This window comes from Ziziphus jujuba, chromosome 1 (assembly GCF_031755915.1).
Source record: "Ziziphus jujuba cultivar Dongzao chromosome 1, ASM3175591v1".
Classification (NCBI taxonomy): Eukaryota; Viridiplantae; Streptophyta; class Magnoliopsida; order Rosales; family Rhamnaceae; genus Ziziphus; species Ziziphus jujuba.
In genome coordinates this window covers 43,248,690-43,271,359 of record NC_083379.1, presented here as the reverse complement: position 1 = coordinate 43,271,359, position 22,670 = coordinate 43,248,690, and the positions used below count along the sequence as shown (strand labels likewise).

Below are 22,670 nucleotides of genomic sequence, written 5' to 3'. Positions count from 1 at the left end.
TAACTATGGAACCAAAATATTTTATAGTACCAATTCTACATATATTAATATATGCAGTTTTTTTTCTTTTTTTTTCTTTTTGGTCCGACATATTTAAAATGATAATATACACATACAACCCTTTTATGATAGACGAAGGTGCTCACAACCCACATCCTTCATCAACTATGCTTTCATCAAATAGTTTCAAGAAAAAAGACAGCCATCAATAGTTTGAATGTGCACAGGTCATATATATATATATATATATATGCTCCTTTCATAATAAATCCCACCTATTCTCTGCATATATTATATATATGCCAAGGAATATTGAGTGGTCACTTATTTAATCACAGAAATTTCAGTGAGAATCTGATAGAAAAACACGCAGTAATTTCATATTCTATTTTGCTTACACCACCTGAAGCCTCAGATTCGCATCTAATGATGCTATTCAAACTATATATATATATATATATATATTGTTTATCTCAGTTTCTGCAAATTTAGCATTTATAAATTGATCGAGTACTTCAATTCTTATGTGTAGCTTGATATGGAAAATGTTTTGCAAGCTTGCCTTGCCTCTGTACCCATTTAACCAACCTCCTCTGCTTAATTATTACAAACTTTACATTAATATACTACTACCACCAAAACAAAATTTTAAAACTAGACAATTTTTTTTTTTAATTTTTAAATCCCTCTCTCCTTCATCAACATCGAAAACACACTTAATGGTGGATGAGAAAGTTTAACCTCCAAACAAAGCCAATTTGAATATGAATTAGCTTTCTTAATTTTTTAATGATCCCAGTTTAACTACAGTTTAAATTTTCAGTTTCATATACCATCTCAATCTCATCTTTCTGGGCTATCAATGTTTGGCCAATTTAAAACCCAATTTTTTTCCTACATTGAATCCACTTTCCTACCATGACCAATCGGCTATAGAGTAAATTATGTGAGATGCATGCTTCGATAAATTATTAATTCAACTTGGTTCATTATAGCAATTTATTATCAAGAGGTACTACTTGGGAAACTTGGTAATTAATTTTCTTTAATTAGGAACTTCTCCTGCAACTTGTCCAGTATTCAGCTACCAGCTTGGAGAAATAGGAGTTTGCATCCAGAAGCGCTGATGGCTCATCATACTCCACCAGCTTCCCTGCAGTTTGTTAAATTCCAATAAACCGATCAGTTCTTCATATATATTCCACAGAAATTATGCATATTATAGATACATAATGCTTCACGGAATTTTTACAATAAATGAAAGCCATACCATAAGAAAGCACCATGACCATATCACTATCTATAACAGTAGGAACTCTGTGAGCTACAGTTATGACAGTGCATTCAGAGAATTCCTGCCTGATGATTCTCTGCAGAATTGCATCTGTTGCAGAATCAATGGAAGCAGTAGCCTCATCTAGTACTAGAATTCTATTCCTCTTTAGAAGGACTCTGCCCAGGCAAAACAGCTGTCTTTGCCCACCACTCCAATTCTCTCCTTCATCACTCACTGTTTCATCAACCATAATGTATAGATATACTTCACCAAAAACTGAAGCTCAAACCATTGATTCACAGTGCATATTTATTCATAGTTGGTAAAACTCACCTGATGAATCAAGCAGATTAGGCAGGCTGCTAACTACTGCTTTAAGCTGACACTTCTCCAGAGCCTAAAAATGAAAGAGTAGTAAAACTTGTCAATATAAATTATACTAACTTGACAACACCATAGACAGTGGAAAATCAATTTGTAACAACAGCTGAACAGGTTTCTAACCATCCATATTTCATCGTCAGAGCAAAGGCCTAACGGGTCCAAGTTAGTTCGAATGCTACCCCTGAAAAGAGTTGGCTCCTGTGGGATAATGCTCAGGTTCATCCTCAAATCCTTTAGACCAATAGAGCATGTGTCAAGCTGATCTATGATGATTTTCCCATTTGTTGGCTCTACTAAACGAAACAAAGCACTTATCAGTGTAGTTTTTCCACTTCCTGTTCTTCCTACAACTCCTACTCGAGTCCCTTCCTTGAACGTGCATGTAATTCCCTTGAGAACTAATGGAGCATTTGGACGATATTTTATCTGTAACCAATTAAGCCAAAGTGAGAAAATGCAACATTCAACTTTGTTACTATTTTTAAGATGCCCCAATGAAGTGTTATGTTTAGGATTAGCTCAATTGTTTTACCTCCAAAGAATGCAACTCTATCCGACCCTTGGTTGGCCATGAAGATGGAGGTCTCTTCCCTTCAATAATAGCTGGAGGTTCTGCTGGTATATGCATGAATTGCTTCATTCGTTCAACTGAAATCATGTAGTTGGACAAGTTGCAGTACCAACGAGTCAAAAAGATTTGCATCCCTGTTAATGTCAAGGCATAAGAAAGAGAGAAACCCACAAGCCCTGCAGACAAGATTAAAATGGCGGAAAGTTAGTACCTTTCAACACAGATGGAAATTCATTCTAGTATAAAATGTAGAGCTTCAAGTAAGTACCTGGAGCTATATAACCTTTAGGAAGTAAAACAATGAGAAAAGCTGCAGTGAAAAGGGTCAAACACTGAAGTAGTTCTACTCTTAGAACTACCCATTCGAGGGCCGCATTTGAATAGAAGAAGAGTCCAGCATCTATGTCTATGAGCTTTAAGTAGTTCTGGAAGAAGCGATCTGCAGATCTAAAAGCTCTTATTGTGACAGCACCAAGTGATGTCTCGGACACATAATTAGTAATTGGAGCTTTTGTTGTTCCATTAATTCTTATAAGTTCTCTTGCAGTAGCTAGATAATATCCCTTCAAACAACCCAAATTATATATAGTGAGATTACTCTTGTCAAATATCAATGGAAAAACTGAGGGATTCAATAATCAAGCAGCTGTAATTTTGACAGACCTGAACATAATTAATAACAACCAGCGTCAGAATGGCCACAATAAGAACTGGCCAAGTGACATAGGTCATAATTACAATCGCTATCGTGAGTTCAACAGTACCAACAATACAAAAGATGATAGAGAAAGGTATATCATTATCCAAGATACTCATGTCAGATGAAGCCTGCAAGATAGAAAAAATAAAGATATATGTATTTAGATGTATTATTGAAATGAATTCTGAAATTATGATTCTATAGGTGGAAGAAAGAAGTTTTGTTGGCTTTGCCGCAAGCTTACCCTGGTCAAAATTCTGCCAACAGGAGTTGAATCAAAGAACAGCATGGGAGCTTTAAAGATAGAATTGGTGAAACCAGAAAAAAAGGCTTTGGAGGCTTTTAGTCCAAGAAGGACTCCCAGAAATGACCTTAAAAATACAAATACAGCACTAAGTGATGAAAGTGCACTGTAGATCCCAATTAACATGGCAGAAGTTATGTTAGGAATTTTAGTGGCCACAGCTAACCAATAACTTGCTGCAGCTTGCAAACAAAAAAAACCAGACTGGGTTATTATGACCGAAATTAGAAGAACTACTCCATTAGCCACAGAGATATAATCCTTAAATGGCTTCCATCCTACATCACCAATCTCCTTCTCTTCTTCTTCTGTTAATTGAACTCCTTTAACTCCCTTTAAAGAATTATCCCTTTCACTGTTTTCCTTAGCGGGGTATGACCCAAAATTCTCCTCTAAACCAATCGAATCGCCATTTTGAACTTCTCCTTGGCTTTCAGAGTTTGAAGGACCAAATGTTGATATTGCATCTCTATGAGCATTCACAAGCTGTTCAAAAGCTGTCCCAGCTTTCAACAGTTCCTCATAGCTTCCTGATTGAGTAATTTGACCACCCTCCATAACCTCAAAAGTGGAGCAAGATGTACAAGACCAACACATTTAGTTTTTCAATATTCATTTGGATGCATGAAAAACAAAGTCATGGACAATCGATACTAAAAATTTACCAGAATTTTGTCCACTTCTGATAGAAACTCGACTTGATGAGTCACTAGAATTACAGTTTTCTTTTCAAGGGCAGCCATGACACAATCCTGCATATAAACCACTCAAAAAGTGTTTTAATTGAGACTGATTTTTTGCAAAGTTCATGCATATAGAAATAGAAATTTGTTTTTCTTACATACATTAAAGAGAGTGGCAGCAGTATGTGCATCTACGGCACTAAAGGGGTCATCGAGGAGATAGATATCAGCATCATTATACACAGCTCGTGCAAGCTGAATTCTCTGCTTCTGTCCTCCACTCATGTTGATCCCTCTCTGCCCTATTTCTGTAAGATCACCATGGTTGAAACTGTTAATGTCCTTGTCTAAAGCACAGGCTTTTATGGCCTTTTCATATTTTTCCTTGTCCATTGGCTTCCCATAGAGTATGTTATCACGAACTGTTCCACTCTGTATCCAAGCAGTCTGAGAAACATAGGCAATGGATCCAAACACATCAACCTGTTTCACAATGTATCAAGAAAGTAAAAATTAGACACAAAATTTTACTGAATGGTATATAAAATATATTATAAGGGCTTTTTTTTGTTTTATTTTAACTTACAGTTCCTGAAATTTTTGGTATCTCTCCTAGTATAGCATATAAGAGTGATGATTTTCCTGCTCCAACAGGCCCACAAACTGCAATTTTTTGCCTCAATATAATCTCCAAATCCATGCCTGGTAGAGTTGGAATGGTTGATTCTGGGTCCCAACTGAAAATACCCCCTTGAATTTTTATGCTCTTTTCTGAGTCCTGTTGCACGGGATATCTTCTTATTCCATCATTTTTTATCTCATCATCAAGTAAAAATACATTTAGCCGATCAAATGAAACCTTGACTTGGATAAGTGCAGAAAGAGATTCTGGTATCATTCTCACAGGCTCTCCCAAGCTCCTCAAGGTGGCAAGGACTGTAAATATGGTGCTTGCATCTAAAGGTGCACTTTTAAGAATTACACATCCAACAAAGACAGCTGAAGATACTATGATTGGAGACATCCAAAACAGTAAAGTCCCATAAACCTTCTTAATCTGAGCTTCAGCCAACCATTTGAATTCAGTTTCACGGCGGGATTCAATGGAGTTTTTGAACTTTTCTTCCCAAGATTGTAACTTGATGATTTTCATACTGTTTAGGATCTCTGAAGTTGATCTGAGTCTCTCATCTTGCGCAACCATGCATTGGAATTGACACTTTTGCAGCTTCTTAGCAAATGGGACATTAAGAAGTCCGCAGATTAAAAAAGGAACCAGACCAAAAAGAGCACCACTACCAAGTACCCAGAAAAGAACACCAATGGCTAGCAGAAGCTGCAGAACATAATTCCATGCCGAATGAAACCACCAAGGAAACTCACCCATTCTGTAGGCATCAACTGCTACATAATTCACAACTTCCCCAGTTGAGTGCCTTCTTCTTCCCAAACTAGAAAGCTTTATCTGCTTTTGATAGACAGCTACCATTAAGGCTGATCTCATCCTCATTCCACATCTCCTGGCTTTGAAAAACCAGTGCCTCTGACTCAATGATTCAACCACCTTGGAAACAATTAGACACCCCAATACAAAAAAACCTTCATAGAGATTTTCCTCCTTGCTATTTGCATAGCTTATGAAACTGTATAGTATTAAAGGAGCAACTGCTACAGAAATAGTTTTGAGAAATGCATAAATGCCCGTGGATATGTTTTCTTTCATGTAAACTTTTGCTATGGCCCAAAATGCTATGTTCTTGGTACTATTGGAACCCTTGTCCCTTGAAATCGAATCCCACGCCTGAGCAAACTTTTGATATGCTAAATTGGCTTCATCTTCTGAAACCAGAGGCGGGACATCTTCAAGAGATAAGGGTTTTAAGTAGCCTAAGCCAAGTAAAGGTCCAATCCAAGAAAATGACAATTTGCTAAAAAAACTAGCCTGTCCTGGTTCTACTTTGCTCCTTTCAACCTTTTTGACCATTAGAGGTTGGACTAGAGTATTATCTTCATTTCTAGATTGAGAAAGCATTTGTTTCATGTTCTTGAAAGCACATATGAGAAGCAAGAAGTTCACAAACCATTGCACTATGTCAGTGATCTGAATGCGACCTGATCTTACCAGTATTTCAATGTTTACAGCAGAAAATAATGAAAAGTATGTCAACCACCAAATAGAGTTGAGGATTGTGATCCATTTTGACAGTTGATGAAGCAAAGAAACTGTGAAAGACATCCAAACCAGTACTCTGACAACGTAAATCAACAAATTTCCATGACTATGTCTGTCTTTCATGGCAATAAGATTCAATAAACCAGCAACAAAATAAGCAAAACTAGTGAGGCCGCAGCAGACTGAAACAAATACAAAGACACTGTAGTCCCTTGTTCGGATACTCCTGCTCTGAAGTTTCCATATCGAACTGACGAGCAAAAGTAAGCAAAATATACAGAGGAATAGCAGATTTACAACTTCTACAGTAGTCCTTTGTGTGCAGTAAGAACCCAACTCAAGCTTCCCATCGCAAATCCATGAGAAAGTGTCTGCAATTGTATAAAAATTCCAAGACCCATATATTAATAAACAATCAGATTCAAGTGGAAATTAAGAAAGATATTACTAGTTCATGATCACCGTTGAAGTAGGAGCAGCATAGAATAGATATTCATGAAGTTTTAACTAAAGGGTTTGTACCTACCTCCCATGGAAGCTGGTTCTTGCAGCAGATAGGAAGTTGTGGAGTTTAATTTAGTCAGTTCAAATTGTGTTCATCCAAAGTTCAATGTTATCTTCCTCATCAGAGAACGCATCAGAGAACGCCTCAGATCAGAATCATATTCAGCGTTTGATGGTTCACTTCTCTTTCGCTTGGCTTCTGCTCCTTACTTCTTCAGTGGTTTATCAGCTACAGAAATACATATATAATAAACAACCCAAAAAGCTTGTCTTTTTGGTGAATCCCAAAAAGCTGATATTATTGGCACATGCTTTTCACAGATTTATATATTATTTTGACGTTGCACTTCCACGTCTTAAACTTTTGTCTTCTTTTTTCTATTATATGCTTCTATTTTAATTATTTTTTTATTAGTGCACACATGCTTTTATATATTTTTATTACTTTTTTATTCGCCGCACAAAAATTGATTAGAAACAATGAAATGTCTTGCCGCTTGCCGTTACCTATGTACTCATTTTTGAGAAAACCAACGCTCATCAAACACCCTTTGCTCAATTATTACAAACTTTGCATTTTTAATTATTACCACCAAAAACAACATTTTTAAACTAAACATTATTGTTAATCCTTCCCTCCTTCATCAACATCTAAAACACATTGGATTTTGTATTTGTGTTTTTACATATTCTCCCTTCATTTACAATCGTACTTATGGTGGATTGGAAAGTTTAGTTTAACCTCAAAACAAAACTCATTTGAATATTAATTAGCTATTTTGATTTTTACCTCATAGAAGTGGTTCCAGTTGAGCTACAGATTCTTTGAATTTTATATACTGTCTCATCTTTCTTTGGGTTATCAATGTTTGGTCGATTTAAAACACAAATCCATTTTCCTACTACCATGGTTGACCTTTCTTCATAGTGGAATAGAATCAGTGGAAGAAAAATCATGTAATGTAAATATGCAATTATATATACCTGCTTAAACAAATTAATTATTAATTCAAGTTGTTCATTGCTTTATTGATGATGGTTCTGTCACGATTTATTATCAATCAGCCACTTGGGTTTGGAAATTAATTTCCTCATAATTAAGAATTTCTCCTGCAACTTGACCAGTATTCAGCTACCAGCTTTGAGAAATAGGAGTTTGCATCCAGAAGCTCTGATGGCTCATCATACTCCACCAGCTTCCCTGCAGTTTTTCAATTCCAATGTAAATATAATATGAACTTACACCACAATGAATAAAAACTATATACATGTTGCATATATAATTGTAATATTACCAACATACCATAAGAGAGGACCATGACCATATCACTGTCTATAACAGTAGGAACTCTGTGAGCTACGGTTATGACAGTGCATTCAGAGAATTCCTGCCTGATGATTCTCTGCAGAATTGCATCTGTTGCAGAATCGATGGAAGCAGTAGCCTCATCTAGTACTAGAACTCTGTTTCTCTTAAGGAGGACTCTGCCTAGGCAAAACAGCTGCCTCTGCCCAGCACTCCAATTCTCTCCTTCATCACTCACTGTCTCATCAACCACAATACATAGATATGGATATTACTTCATGAAAAAGCTGAAACACAAAAACATACTTTGTGTAAAGTAAAAGTAAAACTCACCAGATGAATCAAGTAGATTAGGTAGGCTGCTCACTACTGCTTTAAGTTGACACTTGTCCAAAGCCTATGAATGAAAGAGTAGTAAAACTTGTCAATATTAATTATACCATAACTAGGTTGCAACATAGGTAACAGAGTCAGGTTGCTAACCATCCATATTTCATCGTCGGAGTAAAGGCCTAAAGGGTCCAAGTTAGCTCGAATGCTACCTCTGAAAAGAGTTGGCTCCTGGGGAATGATGCTCAGTTTCATCCTCAAATCCTTTAGACCAATAGAGCATATGTCAAGTCCATCTATGATGATTTTCCCATTTGTTGGCTCTACTAAACGAAACAAAGCACTTATCAATGTAGTCTTTCCACTTCCTGTTCTTCCCACAACTCCCACTCTAGTCCCTTCTTTGAATGTGCATGTGATTCCCTTGAGAACTAACGGAGCATTTGGACGATATTTGATCTGAAACCAATTCAAACCAAAACGAATAAATATATCATTGCGCAATTTGCAATCTTGTTATTTTGTCGTTAAGGTACTTCCCCAATCAAGTGTGTCATGTTTAGGATGAGATACTGTGTCATGTTTACGATGAGTTACATTCTTTTACCTCCAAAGAATGCAAGTCTATCCGACCCTTGGTTGGCCATGAAGATGGAGGTCTCTTCCCTTCAATAATAGCTGGAGGCTCTGGTGGTATATGCATGAATTGCTTGATTCTTTCAACTGAAATAATGTAGTTGGATAAATTGCAGTACCATCGAGACAAAAAAATTTGTGTCCCTGTTAATGACAAGGCATAAGAAAGAGAGAGACCCACAAGACCTGCAGAGAAGATAAAAAAGGGGGTGATATATATCTATCTAGAATCAGTACCTTTCAACAATATGAAGAAAAATATTATAGTATGAAATGTGGAGATTCAGGTAAGTACCTGGAGCTATATAACCTTTAGGAAGTAAAATAATGAGAAAAGCTGCAGTGAAAAGGGTCATATTCTGAAGTACTTCTATTCTTTGAATTAACCATTCAATGGCTGCATTTGAATAGAAGAAGAGTCCAGCATCTGTGTCTACTAGCTTTAAGTAATTATGGAAGAAGCGGTCTGCTGATCGAAAAGCTCTTATTGTGACAGCACCAAGTGATGTCTCAGACACATAATTGGTAACCGGAGCTTTTGTTGTTCCATTAATTCTTATTAATTCTCTTGCAGTAGCTAGATAATAGCCCTTGAAGAGAAAAGAACCAAGATGTATAGTTTAGCTTATCCTTGTCCCATATCAAAGAAGAAAGAGAGAGAATTCAAGAAAACAAGAAGCTGTAATTTGGACTGACCTGAACATAATTAGTAGCAACAAGAGCAAGAATGGCCACAATAAGAACTGGCCAAGTGACTGAAGCCATAATTATAATGGTTGTCAGAAGTTCAATCGTAGCAGCGATTGAAAAGACGATGGAGAAAGGTATATCGTTATCCACAATGCTCATATCTGATGAAGCCTGAAAGATACCAAACAAAAGAAGTTATTGATATGAACTTTGAAATGATGACTATATAGGTAGAAGAAAGAACTTGTGTTGGAGACTAACTTACTCGGGTCAAAATTCTGCCAACCGGGGTTGAATCAAAGAACAGCATGGGAGCTTTAAAGATAGCATTGGTGAAACCAGTAAAAAAAGCTTTGGAGGCATTTAATCCAAGCCGGGCTCCAAATAATGACCTTAAATACACAAAGCCAGCACTAAGCAATGAAATTGCACTGTAGATCCCAATTAGCATGGTAGAAGTGACCTTTGGAATTTTAATGGCCAGGGCTAGCCAATAAGTTGCAGCAGCTTGCAAACCCACAAAACCAGCCTGAGTTATTATGCCTGAAATTAGGAGAAGTAATCCTTTGGCAACAAAGACGTAATCCCAAAGTGGCTTCCATCCTACATTACCAATCTCCTTCTCTTCTTCTTCTGTTAACTGAACTCCTGTTAAACCCTTCAAAGAGTTATCCCCTTGATCATTTTCTTTAGTGGGGTAAGACCCGGCAGTCTCCTCTGAACCAATCAAATCTCCTTTTTGAACTTCTCCTTGGCTTTCAGAATTTGAAGTACCAAATGTTGATATTGCATCTCTGTGAGCATTCACAAGCTGTTCAAAAGCTGTCCCGGCTTTCAACAGTTCCTCATAGCTTCCTGATTGAGTAATTTGTCCACCCTCCATAACCTACAAAGTGGATCAAGATATACAAGAAGAACATATTTATTTTTTTGGAATATTCATTTGGATGCATGAAAAACAAGACATACATAATCGTTACCGAAATAATTACCAGAATTTTGTCAAGTTCAGATAGAAACTCAACTTGATGAGTCACTAGAATTACAGTTTTCTTTTCTAGAGCAGCCATGACACAATCCTGCATGTATAAGGATCAACGAAGTTTTGTCAATTAAGACTGATTTGTGGTAAAGTTCATGCTTATGGAAATAGAATTTTTTCTTCCTTATATACATTAAAGAGAGTGGCAGCAGTATGTGCATCTACTGCACTAAAGGGATCATCAAGAAGATAGATATCAGCATCATTATACACTGCTCGAGCAAGTTGAATTCTCTGCTTCTGCCCTCCACTCATGTTGATCCCTCTCTGACCTATTTCTGTAAGGTCACCATGGTTGAAACTGTCAATGTCCTTGTCCAAAGCACATGCTTTTATGGCTTTCTCATATTTTTCCTTGTCCATTGGCTTCCCGTAGAGTATGTTATCACGAATGGTTCCACTCTGTATCCAAGCTGTTTGAGAAACATAGGCAATGGATCCATACACATCAACCTGTTTCACAAAGCATCAAGAAAGTAAAAATCAGACAAAGTTTAAACCAAAAATAGTATTTTCCTGTTTAAACTTCTTTTTTGTTGTTGTGTTTTTTAACTTACAGTTCCCGAAATTTTTGGTATCTCTCCTAGTACAGCATATAAAAGTGATGACTTTCCTGCTCCAACAGGTCCACAAACTGCAACTTTCTGCCCCAATGTGATCTCCAAATTTGTTTCATGCAGAGTTGGAATAGTTGATTCTGGGTCCCAACTAAAAATACCACCTTGAATTTTTAAGCATTGGTCTGAGTGGTCCAGTACTGGATATCTTCTTATTCCATCATGTTTGATCTCATCATCAAGAAAAAAAGCATTGAGCCGATCAAACGAAACCTTGACTTGGATAATCGCAGAAAGAGCTTCCGGTATCATTCTCACAGGCTCTCCCATGCTCCTCAATGTGGCTAAAACTGTGAATATGGTGCTTGCATCCAAAGGGGCACTCTTAAGAACTACACATCCGATGAATACAGCTGAAGATACAATGGTTGGAGACATCCAATACAGTAAAGTCCCAAAAACCTTCTTAAGCTGAGCTTCTGACAACCATTTGAATTCATTTGCACGGCGGGATTCAATGGAGTTTTTGAACTTTTCTTCCCAAGATTGTAACTTGATGATTTTCATACTGTTTAGGATCTCTGAAGTTGATCTCAGTCTCTCATCTTGAGCAACCATGCATTGGAATTGACACCTTTGCAGCATCTTAGCAAATGGGACGTTGAGTAGTCCACAGATGAAAAGAGGAATAAGACCAAAAAGAGCACCACTACCAATCACCCAGAAAAGGACACCAATGGCTAGAAAAAGTTGCAGAACAAAATTCCATGACGAATGGAACCACCATGGAAATTCACCCATCCTGTAGGCATCAACCGCTACATAATTCACAACTTCCCCTGTTGAGTGCCTTCTTCTTCCCAAAGTAGAAAGCTTAATCTGCTTTTGATAGACCGCCACCATTAAGGCCGATCTCATCCTCATCCCACACCTCCTGGCATTGAAAAACCAATGCCTCTGACTCAATGACTCGACCACCTTGCAAACAATTAAACACCCAAGTACTAAAACACCTTGATAGATATTCTCCTCCTCTCGGTTTGCATAATTTATGAAACCGTAGAGTATTAAAGGAGCAACTACTACAGTGATGGTTCTCAGAAACGCACAAATGCCCACAGAAATGTTATCCTTCATGTAAACTTTTGCTATGGCACACAACGCCAAGTTCTTGGTATTGTTGGGACCCTTGTCCCTTGAAAGAGAATCCCACGCCTGAGCAAACTTTTGGTATGCTAGCCTGGCTTCATTTTCAGAAACCAGAGGAGGGATGTCTTTGAGAGATAATGGTTTTGAGTAGCCTAAGCTAAGCAAAGGACCAATCCAAGAAAATGACAATTTGCTGAAGAAACTAGCCTGACCTGGTTCTGTTTTGCTCTTTTCAGATTTTTTGACAACTAGTGGTTCTGCTAGATTATGATCTTCTTGTCTTGGTTTGGAAAGCAATTGTCTGATGTTCTTGAAACTACATATAAGAAGCAAAAAGTTCACTAGCCATTGCACTGAGTCTGTAATTTGAATCCTACCTGTTCTTGACAGAATTTCAATGTTCATAGCCGAAAACAATGAAAAGTATGTCATCCACCAAACAGAGTTGAGGATTCTGGTCCATGTAGACAGTTGTAGAAGCAAAGAAACTGTGAAAGAGATCCAGACTATTACTCTGACAAGGTAAGTCAACAAGTCTCCCTGACTGTGCCTGTCGTTTATGGAAATCAGATTCCAAAAACCAGCAACAAAATAAGTAAAACTTGTTAGGCCACAGCAGATTGAAACAAATACAAACACCCAGTCCCTTCTCCATACACTATTTCTGTGATGGTTTCTTATTAAACCGACAAGCTGAAGCAGAGAGAAAAGACAGAAGAATAGCAGATTTACAACTTCTATGATACTCCTTTGAATGCAATAAGAACCCAAATCAAGTTCTCCATCACAAACCCATGAAAAAGCACCTGCATAAAAAACATTCCAAGATTTAACAAAATAATCAGATTCACGTGGAAATTAAGAAAATACTAATTGTTCATGTTTACTATTGAAAAAAGCAGCATAGATATTCATTATATAATATATATATATATATGTATATATTAGTACCAAGTGAAATCCCCATGGAAGTTGTTCTGGTGTCGCAAATAGCAGGTATGAACTTGTTGGGTGGTTATTAAGCACCTGTTACTTTTCTCATAGCCATAGCTTCTTGTATCTGAGATTGCATTAGAATTACAAGCTTAATAAGTGTTTTTTTTATTTTTTTTTTATTAATTTTAAAAAAAGAAGAAGAAGACAATTATAGCACCAAACAAAATAGAATGCTTGGTGTTAGCGAACAGGCGCTTGACTGCTTCATATTTACTTGGATACGATTTATAATATGATGCACGTCGAAACTTTTGCATTTTATTATTATTTTTTTCATATATATTATATAATTGGAATTTTCCACTTATTTAATACATATTTATACTTTTATATTACCAAAAGATTCTAATGTCGTATACGTGGACTTTCCTGCAATTGGATCATCATTTTTTTTCTTTTTTTTTTTTAACTTCAAAAAGGAAGAAGAAGAAAACTTTTTTTTCTCTTTCTGTCTGATTTCTTTGTTGGGGCTGTATCACATATACCTAACTGTATTAGGGAAATATTTCACCCCAAAAAAAAAAACTGTATTAAGGAAATATGATTTATGATTGTAACTTATTTTAATCCAAAATCCAGATTAAAATAAATGTCACATAAAAACAAAAAAAAAATGTTTTCTGAAAAGTGGAAAAGTTTCTCAATCTCCAATCAACGTTAACCAAAAATTATAACTTGCTTACATGTGATAAAAATATTAAAAGGGTTTTTGCTTTATCATTACCCCTATTTATGAAAGAGAGGAATGTGTGTTTCGAACCCATGACTTCATAAATATATATTTCAAAAGCATATTAAAAGTAAGAATATTAAAAGGTTAATTACCATTACTTTTATGTCTATGCTTAAATACAAAAACAGATTAGGCCGTGTGGTAACTTTGATAGTCAAGGACACCAACATCCCAGCCTATAAGCTGGGTTCGAGCCACATTAGGGATGAAAAAAAAAAAACAAAAAAAAAAACAAAAAACAAAAAACAAAAAACAAAACGAAAACATGGTAACCTTGACCTCAATTTTCGTGGTCCATACATGTTAAAATCCAAATCCAAATGATGACACACAAAATTTTCAACTTCAATTTCATCCCTTTCTCACATCTTCATGTAAATTCCTACAAGTGTGCCACTACACATATTTCACATCAATATTTACAGGTGTCTCATTGGATAATACGGTTTTTTTAATTTTCTTTTTTATATAATTGTGTGTAATATATTTATTTCAAATGTTAGTTAATAGTAATTATAATTTATTAGATATTTTAAATAATTATAAATTTTATTTTTTAAAAAATAAAAATTTAAGAAACAAAATAATAGATAAAATTAGATGTAAACCAAACGATAACCAATCAGGACATGAGGCAAAACATAAGTTGCATGATTAAACTCTCGATGGACAAAAGAACACCTAAGATTATTGTTAACTGACAAAAGCTGCTTAATTTCCTTTACTAAAAAACAATGACTACCTAAATAATCATCATTACTTTTAATCAGGGAAGTTGCCACTTTGGAGTCGCCAAAAACTCACTGGCACATGATAACCTGCTTGAATGTATCATAGGCGGCTGCCAACAATGGACCACCGGGTCTCTCTCAACTCCATTTGTGCTATTATTATTTACCTCTCTTTAAACTCCAAATGCAAACAAGTAAGTACTCATTTGGTTTTGGAAGTTTACTGACAAGTTACAATTATAAATTCAAGGGAAAACAAAAAAGTAAAAATTAAAAATTAAAAGCTACACAATTTAAAAGTTTTATTCAATTTTATTTGTATGTTTTCTTTCTTTTTTTATTTCATTTTATAATTAATTTAAATGCCTGATAAATTTTAACTATGGTTAATTAATATTTAAGGTAAATAAATTACAAATTAAAATCTTAAAAAAATAAAAATAAAATAAAAAAACACACCATTTTTGTGTTTTCCTCTCCTTTTTGCTGGGGGGCAGTTACTGTCTCCCCAGAGAAAAACTTATTTCAGTTGACCCAGAACCAAAAAAAATAATAATAAAAAAAAATAAAAAATAAAAAGCTTCAAGATCTAAGAAAGATATATAGCACATGGTTTTAGTATCAATCAAGCTTCTGACTTTTTCCCACTCCATTACATAATATCTAGCTCAAAACCCTAATCACTAGCGATGGTAACTCCTCAAAATTTTCATCATTAATTGCTGTCTCCTTCTCTGCTTTTGAAGCAGGGCGGCTATGGATTCCCCATTTTCGCAGCTTAAATCAATTAAAAAAAAAAATAACATAATACTAAATAGCCAATATATTGTTGTCAGGGACTCAGTGGCGCAGGCACTATATATGTCACATGATAATATGGGTTGGTGTTAGTACGATGCACGTCCAAACTTTTGCCTTTTTTTTTTTTTTTTTTTCTTTCCTACTTCTACAATTTTTGAATTAGCTACTTTATTGATACAATATATTTTATTATATAATCAAAGTTTTTGTTGTTGATACATGTATATTTTTTTATATAATCAAAGTTTTTGTTATCACATTTGTGGTCCTTAATTTCTGCAATTTGGCCATTACCGAACACCCTTTTTCTTGCTTTCGACAAGGAAGAAGAAAAGCTTCTTCTCTTTCCGTCTGATTGTACCTCTTTTGGGAAGTATGACTTATGATTTAGGGATATCAACGGGATGGGACGGGGTCGATTTTTAAAATACCGTTTCAGCAGGAAATTTTACATCTCATTCCCGCAATTTTTTTTGTTTTTTTAGATGCGGGGTGGGATCGGAGATTTTGCGAGACGGGGACAGGATGGGATAGTTTTACCCATTTTATTTTTTAATTGATAATTTTTTTTTAGAAATTTATATAAAAAAATTATTTTATGATTAAAATATAAAAAAATGACTACAATGTAATACAAATATAATAAAATATATTAAAGAACAAATTTACAATTATAATAAAATACATATTTAAAAAAATAAATGAAAAGAAAAGAAAAAAATAATTTTACATAAATAAAATTTTGTAAAAAAAAATAATAAATAAATATATATATATATATATATATCGGGGCGGGGTTATTATTCCCTGTCCCCGGCCCGTTCCCGACTCGGTTTTTAAGCATTTGTCTCGAGTCCGCCCCGCATCTTCGAATTTTCGAGGAAAAACCGCCTCGTTAGCGGCGATGCACCACGGGTATCGGGCCGTGCGGGGCAAATTGCTATCCCTATTATGATTGCTTTGTACTTTTTTATTTTATTTTGAATGGAATTTGGATTCAACAATGTGTCACACCAATAAAAGTTTCTCCCAATCCTTAAGTATTTGGCTAAAAATCAAACCCTTCTACTCCAAATAATTTCTTGCTCAATGACCCCAAAAAAAAAAAAAAACAAAACAAAAACAAAAACAAAAACAAAATTGCTCACAATAAATGAGGCTATAGCCTACTAATATGCCACTCATCCAGCCTATTGAAATTGTAGATTCGCGTCCTTTCCTTTTAAATTAGTGGTTAATATGTTAATCAGTATTATTAAGTTATACATATATTACTTATAATTAAATATATATATATATATATATATATATATTACTTCAATGCAACTACAAATCTTCAACGTTAATATTTATTATTTTCATCCCTAAAAAAAAAAAATTATTTATTATTTTCAGCTTTTTTTTTGTTCTTATTATTATTATTTACCCAAAACGAAAATATCAATAGTTTTCAGGATCCCGAAAAGATAAACAACAATATTTTTTTTTTTTTTGGGTAAATGCAACAATATTATTTTAAATATCAACCACATGATCCTGATTTTCCCTCCATTCAACATCCCAGAAATCATTCCCATGATGTTTAGGTTTTTAATTTTTTAGGTTGCTGAAACCCATGATTTGTAAGTTGTGGGAGAACTTTCAGCTACGTGGATTAATATCCCAAGGTATTTTGAGTGCTCAATTTTGACCTTATAGTTAATGATACAATTTTATAAAGATTTGCATTTTGCAGCATTTCATTTAATATTTGACAAAAGGTCTGATAGAATACCAACTTCAGATTTTGACAACACTTTAAGCCACTCACCTTCATTAATGATTAAGCTATTCGCAATCTGCAACTGCAAGCAACAAGTAACTTTTCTAGGTGTCAATTCCTTCGCCGCCAGTCCAATTAATGCTGGCTCTTATCCCTTAGTCTAGAGATTTTTGGTTTTTTGGGTAAAGGCTAGTTTGAAGATCTTCGTTTATTTTTTCCCAGAGACAAACAAAAACAATTACACACCGAATATCTAGTTTTGTGTATGCTTCAATAGCATCTCCAATCTATGTATGCCGTCGTTAAAATTTAACTTCTTATCTCAATTTAATGCCTTCAACGAGGGATGTTAAATTTTAATAATGCAAAAATTAATATCAAATTTTAGCATTGGTACTCACAATAATAAAATACGTATACTTATAAAAATATCTTCAATAATCTATATTAGATTATATAAAAATTTACATTGTTTAAACGTAAAATCAACTTTTAATAATAATAATAATAATAATAATAATAATATTATGTATAAAAATTATTTATGATTATTAATTATTTTTATTTTTATTATTTTTAAATTTTAACAATATTTAAGCTATATTTAAACTATGATTTATACATTATCATTGAAAAATAATTTTTTAAAATACTATCTATTTTCTTTATATTTATTTTTATTGTTCACATTTTCATTAAAATTGATCTAACCACATTTCAAATTAAATATATATATATATATATATTTTGGACAAAAAGTGGACCACGTTACAATTTAAAACGGCATTTACGGAGATGCAGTTTTTCTAATGTACGGTTGGTTTATATATCTCTATTTTTTATTTTATTTTTAGTAAATTATATCTATTTGTATTTGAATAAGCTAGCTTAATATTCTATATCAAACAATTTGACATCCTTATAAGGATTTTTTTTTTTTTTTTTTTGGTCGATCAGCAAAAAAATCATTTATAAATTGTAATAAAACTAGGGGATGTTTCATTTATACAATGAGTTTGGGATAAACACAAAAAGCATCATGCCCCACAAGTGAATTGCGAAAACCTTGTGTTTCGAATAAGTTATCTACACCCATTGGTATTACCTTTCTCTCTTATTTAACTATCTAAAATCCATTAAATCCATATTAAAATTAAATTACTTTTAAATTCCTGTTGTTTCTTTTTATTTTTACCAATAATTTATATTGTATTCTTTTTGTATAGCATGCACTGGAAAAGCTCTCTACGAAATCCATGTTTGACGCGGGCAAAGGGAATAAGATATTCCATATTTTACTTACCAATATTGACTTAAGTTGGATGCATGCAATTTAATAGCAGTCAAGTGAAAGTGATAATATTGTTGTTTTTCTATAATTCGTTGTTTATTCTTTAATTAATGAATGTTGATGTTAGAATTAAACTCTTAGGCTTGGCAACCATGGCAAGTAAACAAAATATTGAAAGCAAATTAAACGTTTAATGAATGAATTTTAACGCTTAGTTGAAGTGGGCAGGTACAAGATCAGAAGCGTGCAAACATACATAAATACAAGGACAAAATTATTTCGTATTTTGGACGAGAAATTGTAATTACAAGTGGACAAAAGTAGGTGTTTTCTTATATTCCTTTGTCTTCATATGTAACAAGCTTACCGAGAGGGTCACATGTGGTGTTTTGGGCTTGTGATTTTATTATGTCCAATGATGTAGATCAAGGCGAAAATTCAACCGCTCTGCTCCTGGATGGTTACAAAAAAATAGATGTGACGTAGATTTTCAATCTAAAATATCAAGCAAGACAAAAACCAGTGGTTAAAATTTGAAAGGATAATAATACTTGTCTCCGCATCATAATTCAGTATGAAGGGATTTCTCTTTATTTTCATGTGGTATACCATCACAGATCAATTTAAATTTTACATCCAATTAAAATTAGTTTTAATATCCATATATTTTGAAACCATATCTAATTATTTATTATTATATTTTATAGAACCCACCACATAATATATAGATAAATTAAATTTTGACACTTTATCAAAATAAGGATGCTTCCACACTGGTGTGGAGACAAGTATTTTTCCAATTTGAAATGCCCACTTTCATTTTGATATGATTTTGTCAAATGTGACTGAAGTTGATAATAGATTTGAGGATCTGTGGTACTAATGCCCATTGCATAGCCTAATATTTTTACATTTTATCTCTTAGATCATGTCTAAAGGCATTACATTTTCCTATTGCAATGCCAAAAAAATAGTATAGTTGTGATTTATGTGCCCTCCAATGGCATACCGCAAAAAATATCAATTGCATTTTTTATGTCAAATTTAATATCTAAAATGTAAGTGGTATTTTTTGATAGTGAATCCCACTATAATAAATTTGTGAGGTCCACACCATTAAATATATAATTTTTAATTTTTAATTTTTTTTAATTGTAAAAGTTAAAGGAAATGAGATCCAATCTAATAAAATAATGTGATTAAATAAAATATATATTTGCCAATATTATTTTTTGCCATATATCATTGGAGAGGCAATGTCAAATTGATATTTATGATTGAAAAAGATATATCAATATCAAAATTTAGAAATACTAATGATAAAATACAATTTATCATTGAAGATGCTCTTGTATATCAAATCAGTATGAATACTTAAATGGAGTCTATAAACAGTATAACATTCGTAAAAATAAAAAATAAAAAATATTATTTGTCATCACTGATGACCAGATGAGATTTATATGCTATTTATCAATTTAAATAACTATTCAAAAATATTATTTTTTCAAATTAAGATTTAAAAAAAAATCAATATATAATTAAATAGTATCAATCAGCAATTGCAAATCAATAAGGGTTGTACTAGCAAATATCATTACCAGTGACAAAACCCTAATATAAAACTTTCATAGTGTGACTTTTCACAACTAAATTACATTAACTAGAGAAAATTTTTCATTTCAATTATATCCTTACTCTTTAACAATTAAAAAGTCATGGTACAAAGGTTTTATATTAATGACGTATTATTTATAAATTACAATATGTAAAATGCAAAAATATTAAAATTACAAAAGGGATTGGTGTCAAAATCTCTAAATTTGGAATTTACCTTTGTTTTCTGATTTGGCTAGAGGGTACATATTCTCTAACCAAAGGAAATTGAACCTATAAACTCCAATCAAGTCCAAAAATATATACTTTAGTTTATTCCGAAGAATAGAAGAACAATAAACTAGTTGCATTATTATTCTTATTACCAAAAAAAGTTGCATTATTTTTCATAATTAAGAAGGGTGGGACAGCTGAAATCATTAGAGATAATTAATAGGTAGATGTGGCCCCTGTTGGTTAGATCTTTATTTGTCATTTCCCGAAAAATGGAAAACTCCACCAAACATGCATGCCAATGGGATAGAAAGAATTTAATGCTACAAAGCGGCTAATAATAACAATGAAATGATGAATCCTAATATAGACATCGATATGATATTTTATACAAAAAAGGCCATGCAAATTGAAAGGTGTGTAGGTAAGTGATTGAAGGTATCAAAAGCTATAAATATTTGTAGTTCGCATCATGTTTATTGGATTACCTGTAGAGTACGGCATGAAAGGACTAGTCCTTCTCAGAGTTCTGCATATGTTTGTGGGTATATGACCCTCTGGCTGATCGATAAGGGTGAGAAACACTATTACTTAAAACAATAAGTACCAAACTTATGCTATAAAGATTATATAGGCAGCCTAGATTGGACATTGCCAGCCTTTATTCATGTGACCGAGTCAATTAGGTTGCTCTTATTTTTAAGCAAATTGACGCTCTTATGTCGGGGAATTAGGACACTGTCAATGACATTATTCATAGATAATAAGGTAACAAAAAAATCATTTTGGCATCCATGATGTTTTCCCTTGATTATGCCTAAAAGTTTATTCAACCAAAAAAAAAAATACTAAGTCTTTTTGACTTTTAACTCTTTTTCCATTTTTCCTAAGAAAAAGAAAACTGGAATAATATGGTCATGCCAGGAGCCCAGCTTATTGGCCCCATAAGCCCAAGCAATATATGGAACTGAGTAAATTCTAAATACGACTGCGTATGACATATTAGAGAAGGAAACAGATGGTGTTGAGGAACGATGGAGGCCAGTAAAATACAGAGCTAGGCTTCTATGTGAAAGAGGCCAACCTGGCCTTAGATTTTATTTGGGCCTATTGAATTTGAATTTCTGGGGGACTATAGTACAACAAAGCCCAAGTACTATTCTAAAAGCCCAACTTGCAATTTAGGCCTCTCACTTGTCAAAGTATTACTTGGTATCTATTTGGAATGCCAAACTATATTGGATTATATTGGTCTATTTGGTCTATGTGCCAAATTTAAAATGGTGAGCGTTTAATGTACCATATTTGACAAAAAATAGCATTTTGATTGAGTATATCTAAGAGTGGAAAAGTAGTAGGAAGTTATAGTAGTGAACCTTGTAAATTACACATTTTCAAATCTAATCACATAATTAAGATGATATTTGTCTAGGTATTATGAATTGGTTTATTTAAAATAGCTCTGTCCAATTCAAGCTAATCTCAAAATAACCATCTGTCTTTAATAGTCTCATCATTCTTAGGATTGCAACACTGCATTCTGGATTCAAAGGTAATTTCCTATAGAACTACTCATTAATATTTTGATTTCAAACAGAATAATAATAATAATAATAATGTATCTTTTTGACATTTACTCTTGAAAAAATAAAAAATCAATATGGTTTTCTTTGTGCAAAAATACCCCAAATTCTGAAGAATGCATAGTGTGGGCCACTGCGTCCTTGATTCTTTTTTCCTATTTTTGTCTTCTGGGTTTTGTTTCAAAAGCAAAATCACATGCTCTCATTCCAAGCATGTTGCATTGGTGAATGCTAAGCATAAGAATTTTAGAGATCTCTCTGCAATATCACATATAAAGATGGAAGAAGGAAAAAGAAGATAAGGTTCTGCCATGACAATTTTTTTTTTTTTTTTTTTTAAATTTCCAAACGATAATATAAACAGACAAGGTATAAATATTTCATTTAGGGGGTGTTCAGTTTTTAGGAGTAATAGTAGTGCATGAATGGACAACATTTTGGAAGGCATATATATACTTACATATAATGTTGGCCCACACAGAGAGGTTTTTGCATGTGGAATCATTTGAGCTCTGCAACAAGACAGACGCAAAGCAGCTATACATTTGCTGAAATAAAGGCCCTGCTCTGCTACTGTGCATGCCCCGAATCTTTGACAAATAAAAATTTACCTTCCTTGCAGTTGTACAAATATGCTT

At 33.7% G+C, this 22,670-nt stretch overlaps 2 protein-coding genes across 2 annotated transcripts; both read right to left on the bottom strand.

The window, feature by feature from the left end:
• Nucleotides 1-931: 931 nt before the first annotated feature.
• On the bottom strand, nt 932-6,914 carry LOC107404112 (ABC transporter C family member 8-like). Its single transcript, XM_016011062.4, has 12 exons — nt 6,618-6,914; nt 4,505-6,462; nt 4,081-4,401; nt 3,901-3,987; nt 3,176-3,796; nt 2,895-3,059; nt 2,500-2,794; nt 2,193-2,407; nt 1,781-2,086; nt 1,610-1,673; nt 1,271-1,510; nt 932-1,153 (listed from the first exon to the last, which is right to left on the bottom strand). Exons 1-12 carry the CDS (start codon nt 6,622-6,624, stop codon nt 1,050-1,052), a joined length of 4,383 nt encoding a protein of 1,460 aa, XP_015866548.3. The 5' UTR covers nt 6,625-6,914; the 3' UTR covers nt 932-1,049.
• A 639-nt stretch (nt 6,915-7,553) lies between these two features.
• Nucleotides 7,554-13,510, bottom strand: LOC107404223 (ABC transporter C family member 8-like). Its single transcript, XM_016011175.4, has 12 exons — nt 13,257-13,510; nt 11,157-13,111; nt 10,732-11,052; nt 10,550-10,636; nt 9,823-10,443; nt 9,564-9,728; nt 9,163-9,457; nt 8,839-9,053; nt 8,385-8,690; nt 8,235-8,298; nt 7,899-8,138; nt 7,554-7,796 (listed from the first exon to the last, which is right to left on the bottom strand). Exons 1-12 carry the CDS (start codon nt 13,270-13,272, stop codon nt 7,693-7,695), a joined length of 4,389 nt encoding a protein of 1,462 aa, XP_015866661.3. The 5' UTR covers nt 13,273-13,510; the 3' UTR covers nt 7,554-7,692.
• Between the last annotated feature and the right edge of the window lie 9,160 nt (nt 13,511-22,670).

Coding starts and splice junctions, on each gene's coding strand:
- LOC107404223 (XM_016011175.4), bottom strand. Junction 9,458..9,563: donor TTGCTACTAATTATGTTCAG/GTCAGTCCAAAT, acceptor TTTCTCTTCAAG/GGCTATTATCTAGCTACTGC. Junction 9,054..9,162: donor TAAAGGTTATATAGCTCCAG/GTACTTACCTGA, acceptor TCTTCTCTGCAG/GTCTTGTGGGTCTCTCTCTT.
- LOC107404112 (XM_016011062.4), bottom strand. Junction 4,402..4,504: donor TACCAAAAATTTCAGGAACT/GTAAGTTAAAAT, acceptor ATTGTGAAACAG/GTTGATGTGTTTGGATCCAT. Junction 2,408..2,499: donor TAAAGGTTATATAGCTCCAG/GTACTTACTTGA, acceptor TCTTGTCTGCAG/GGCTTGTGGGTTTCTCTCTT.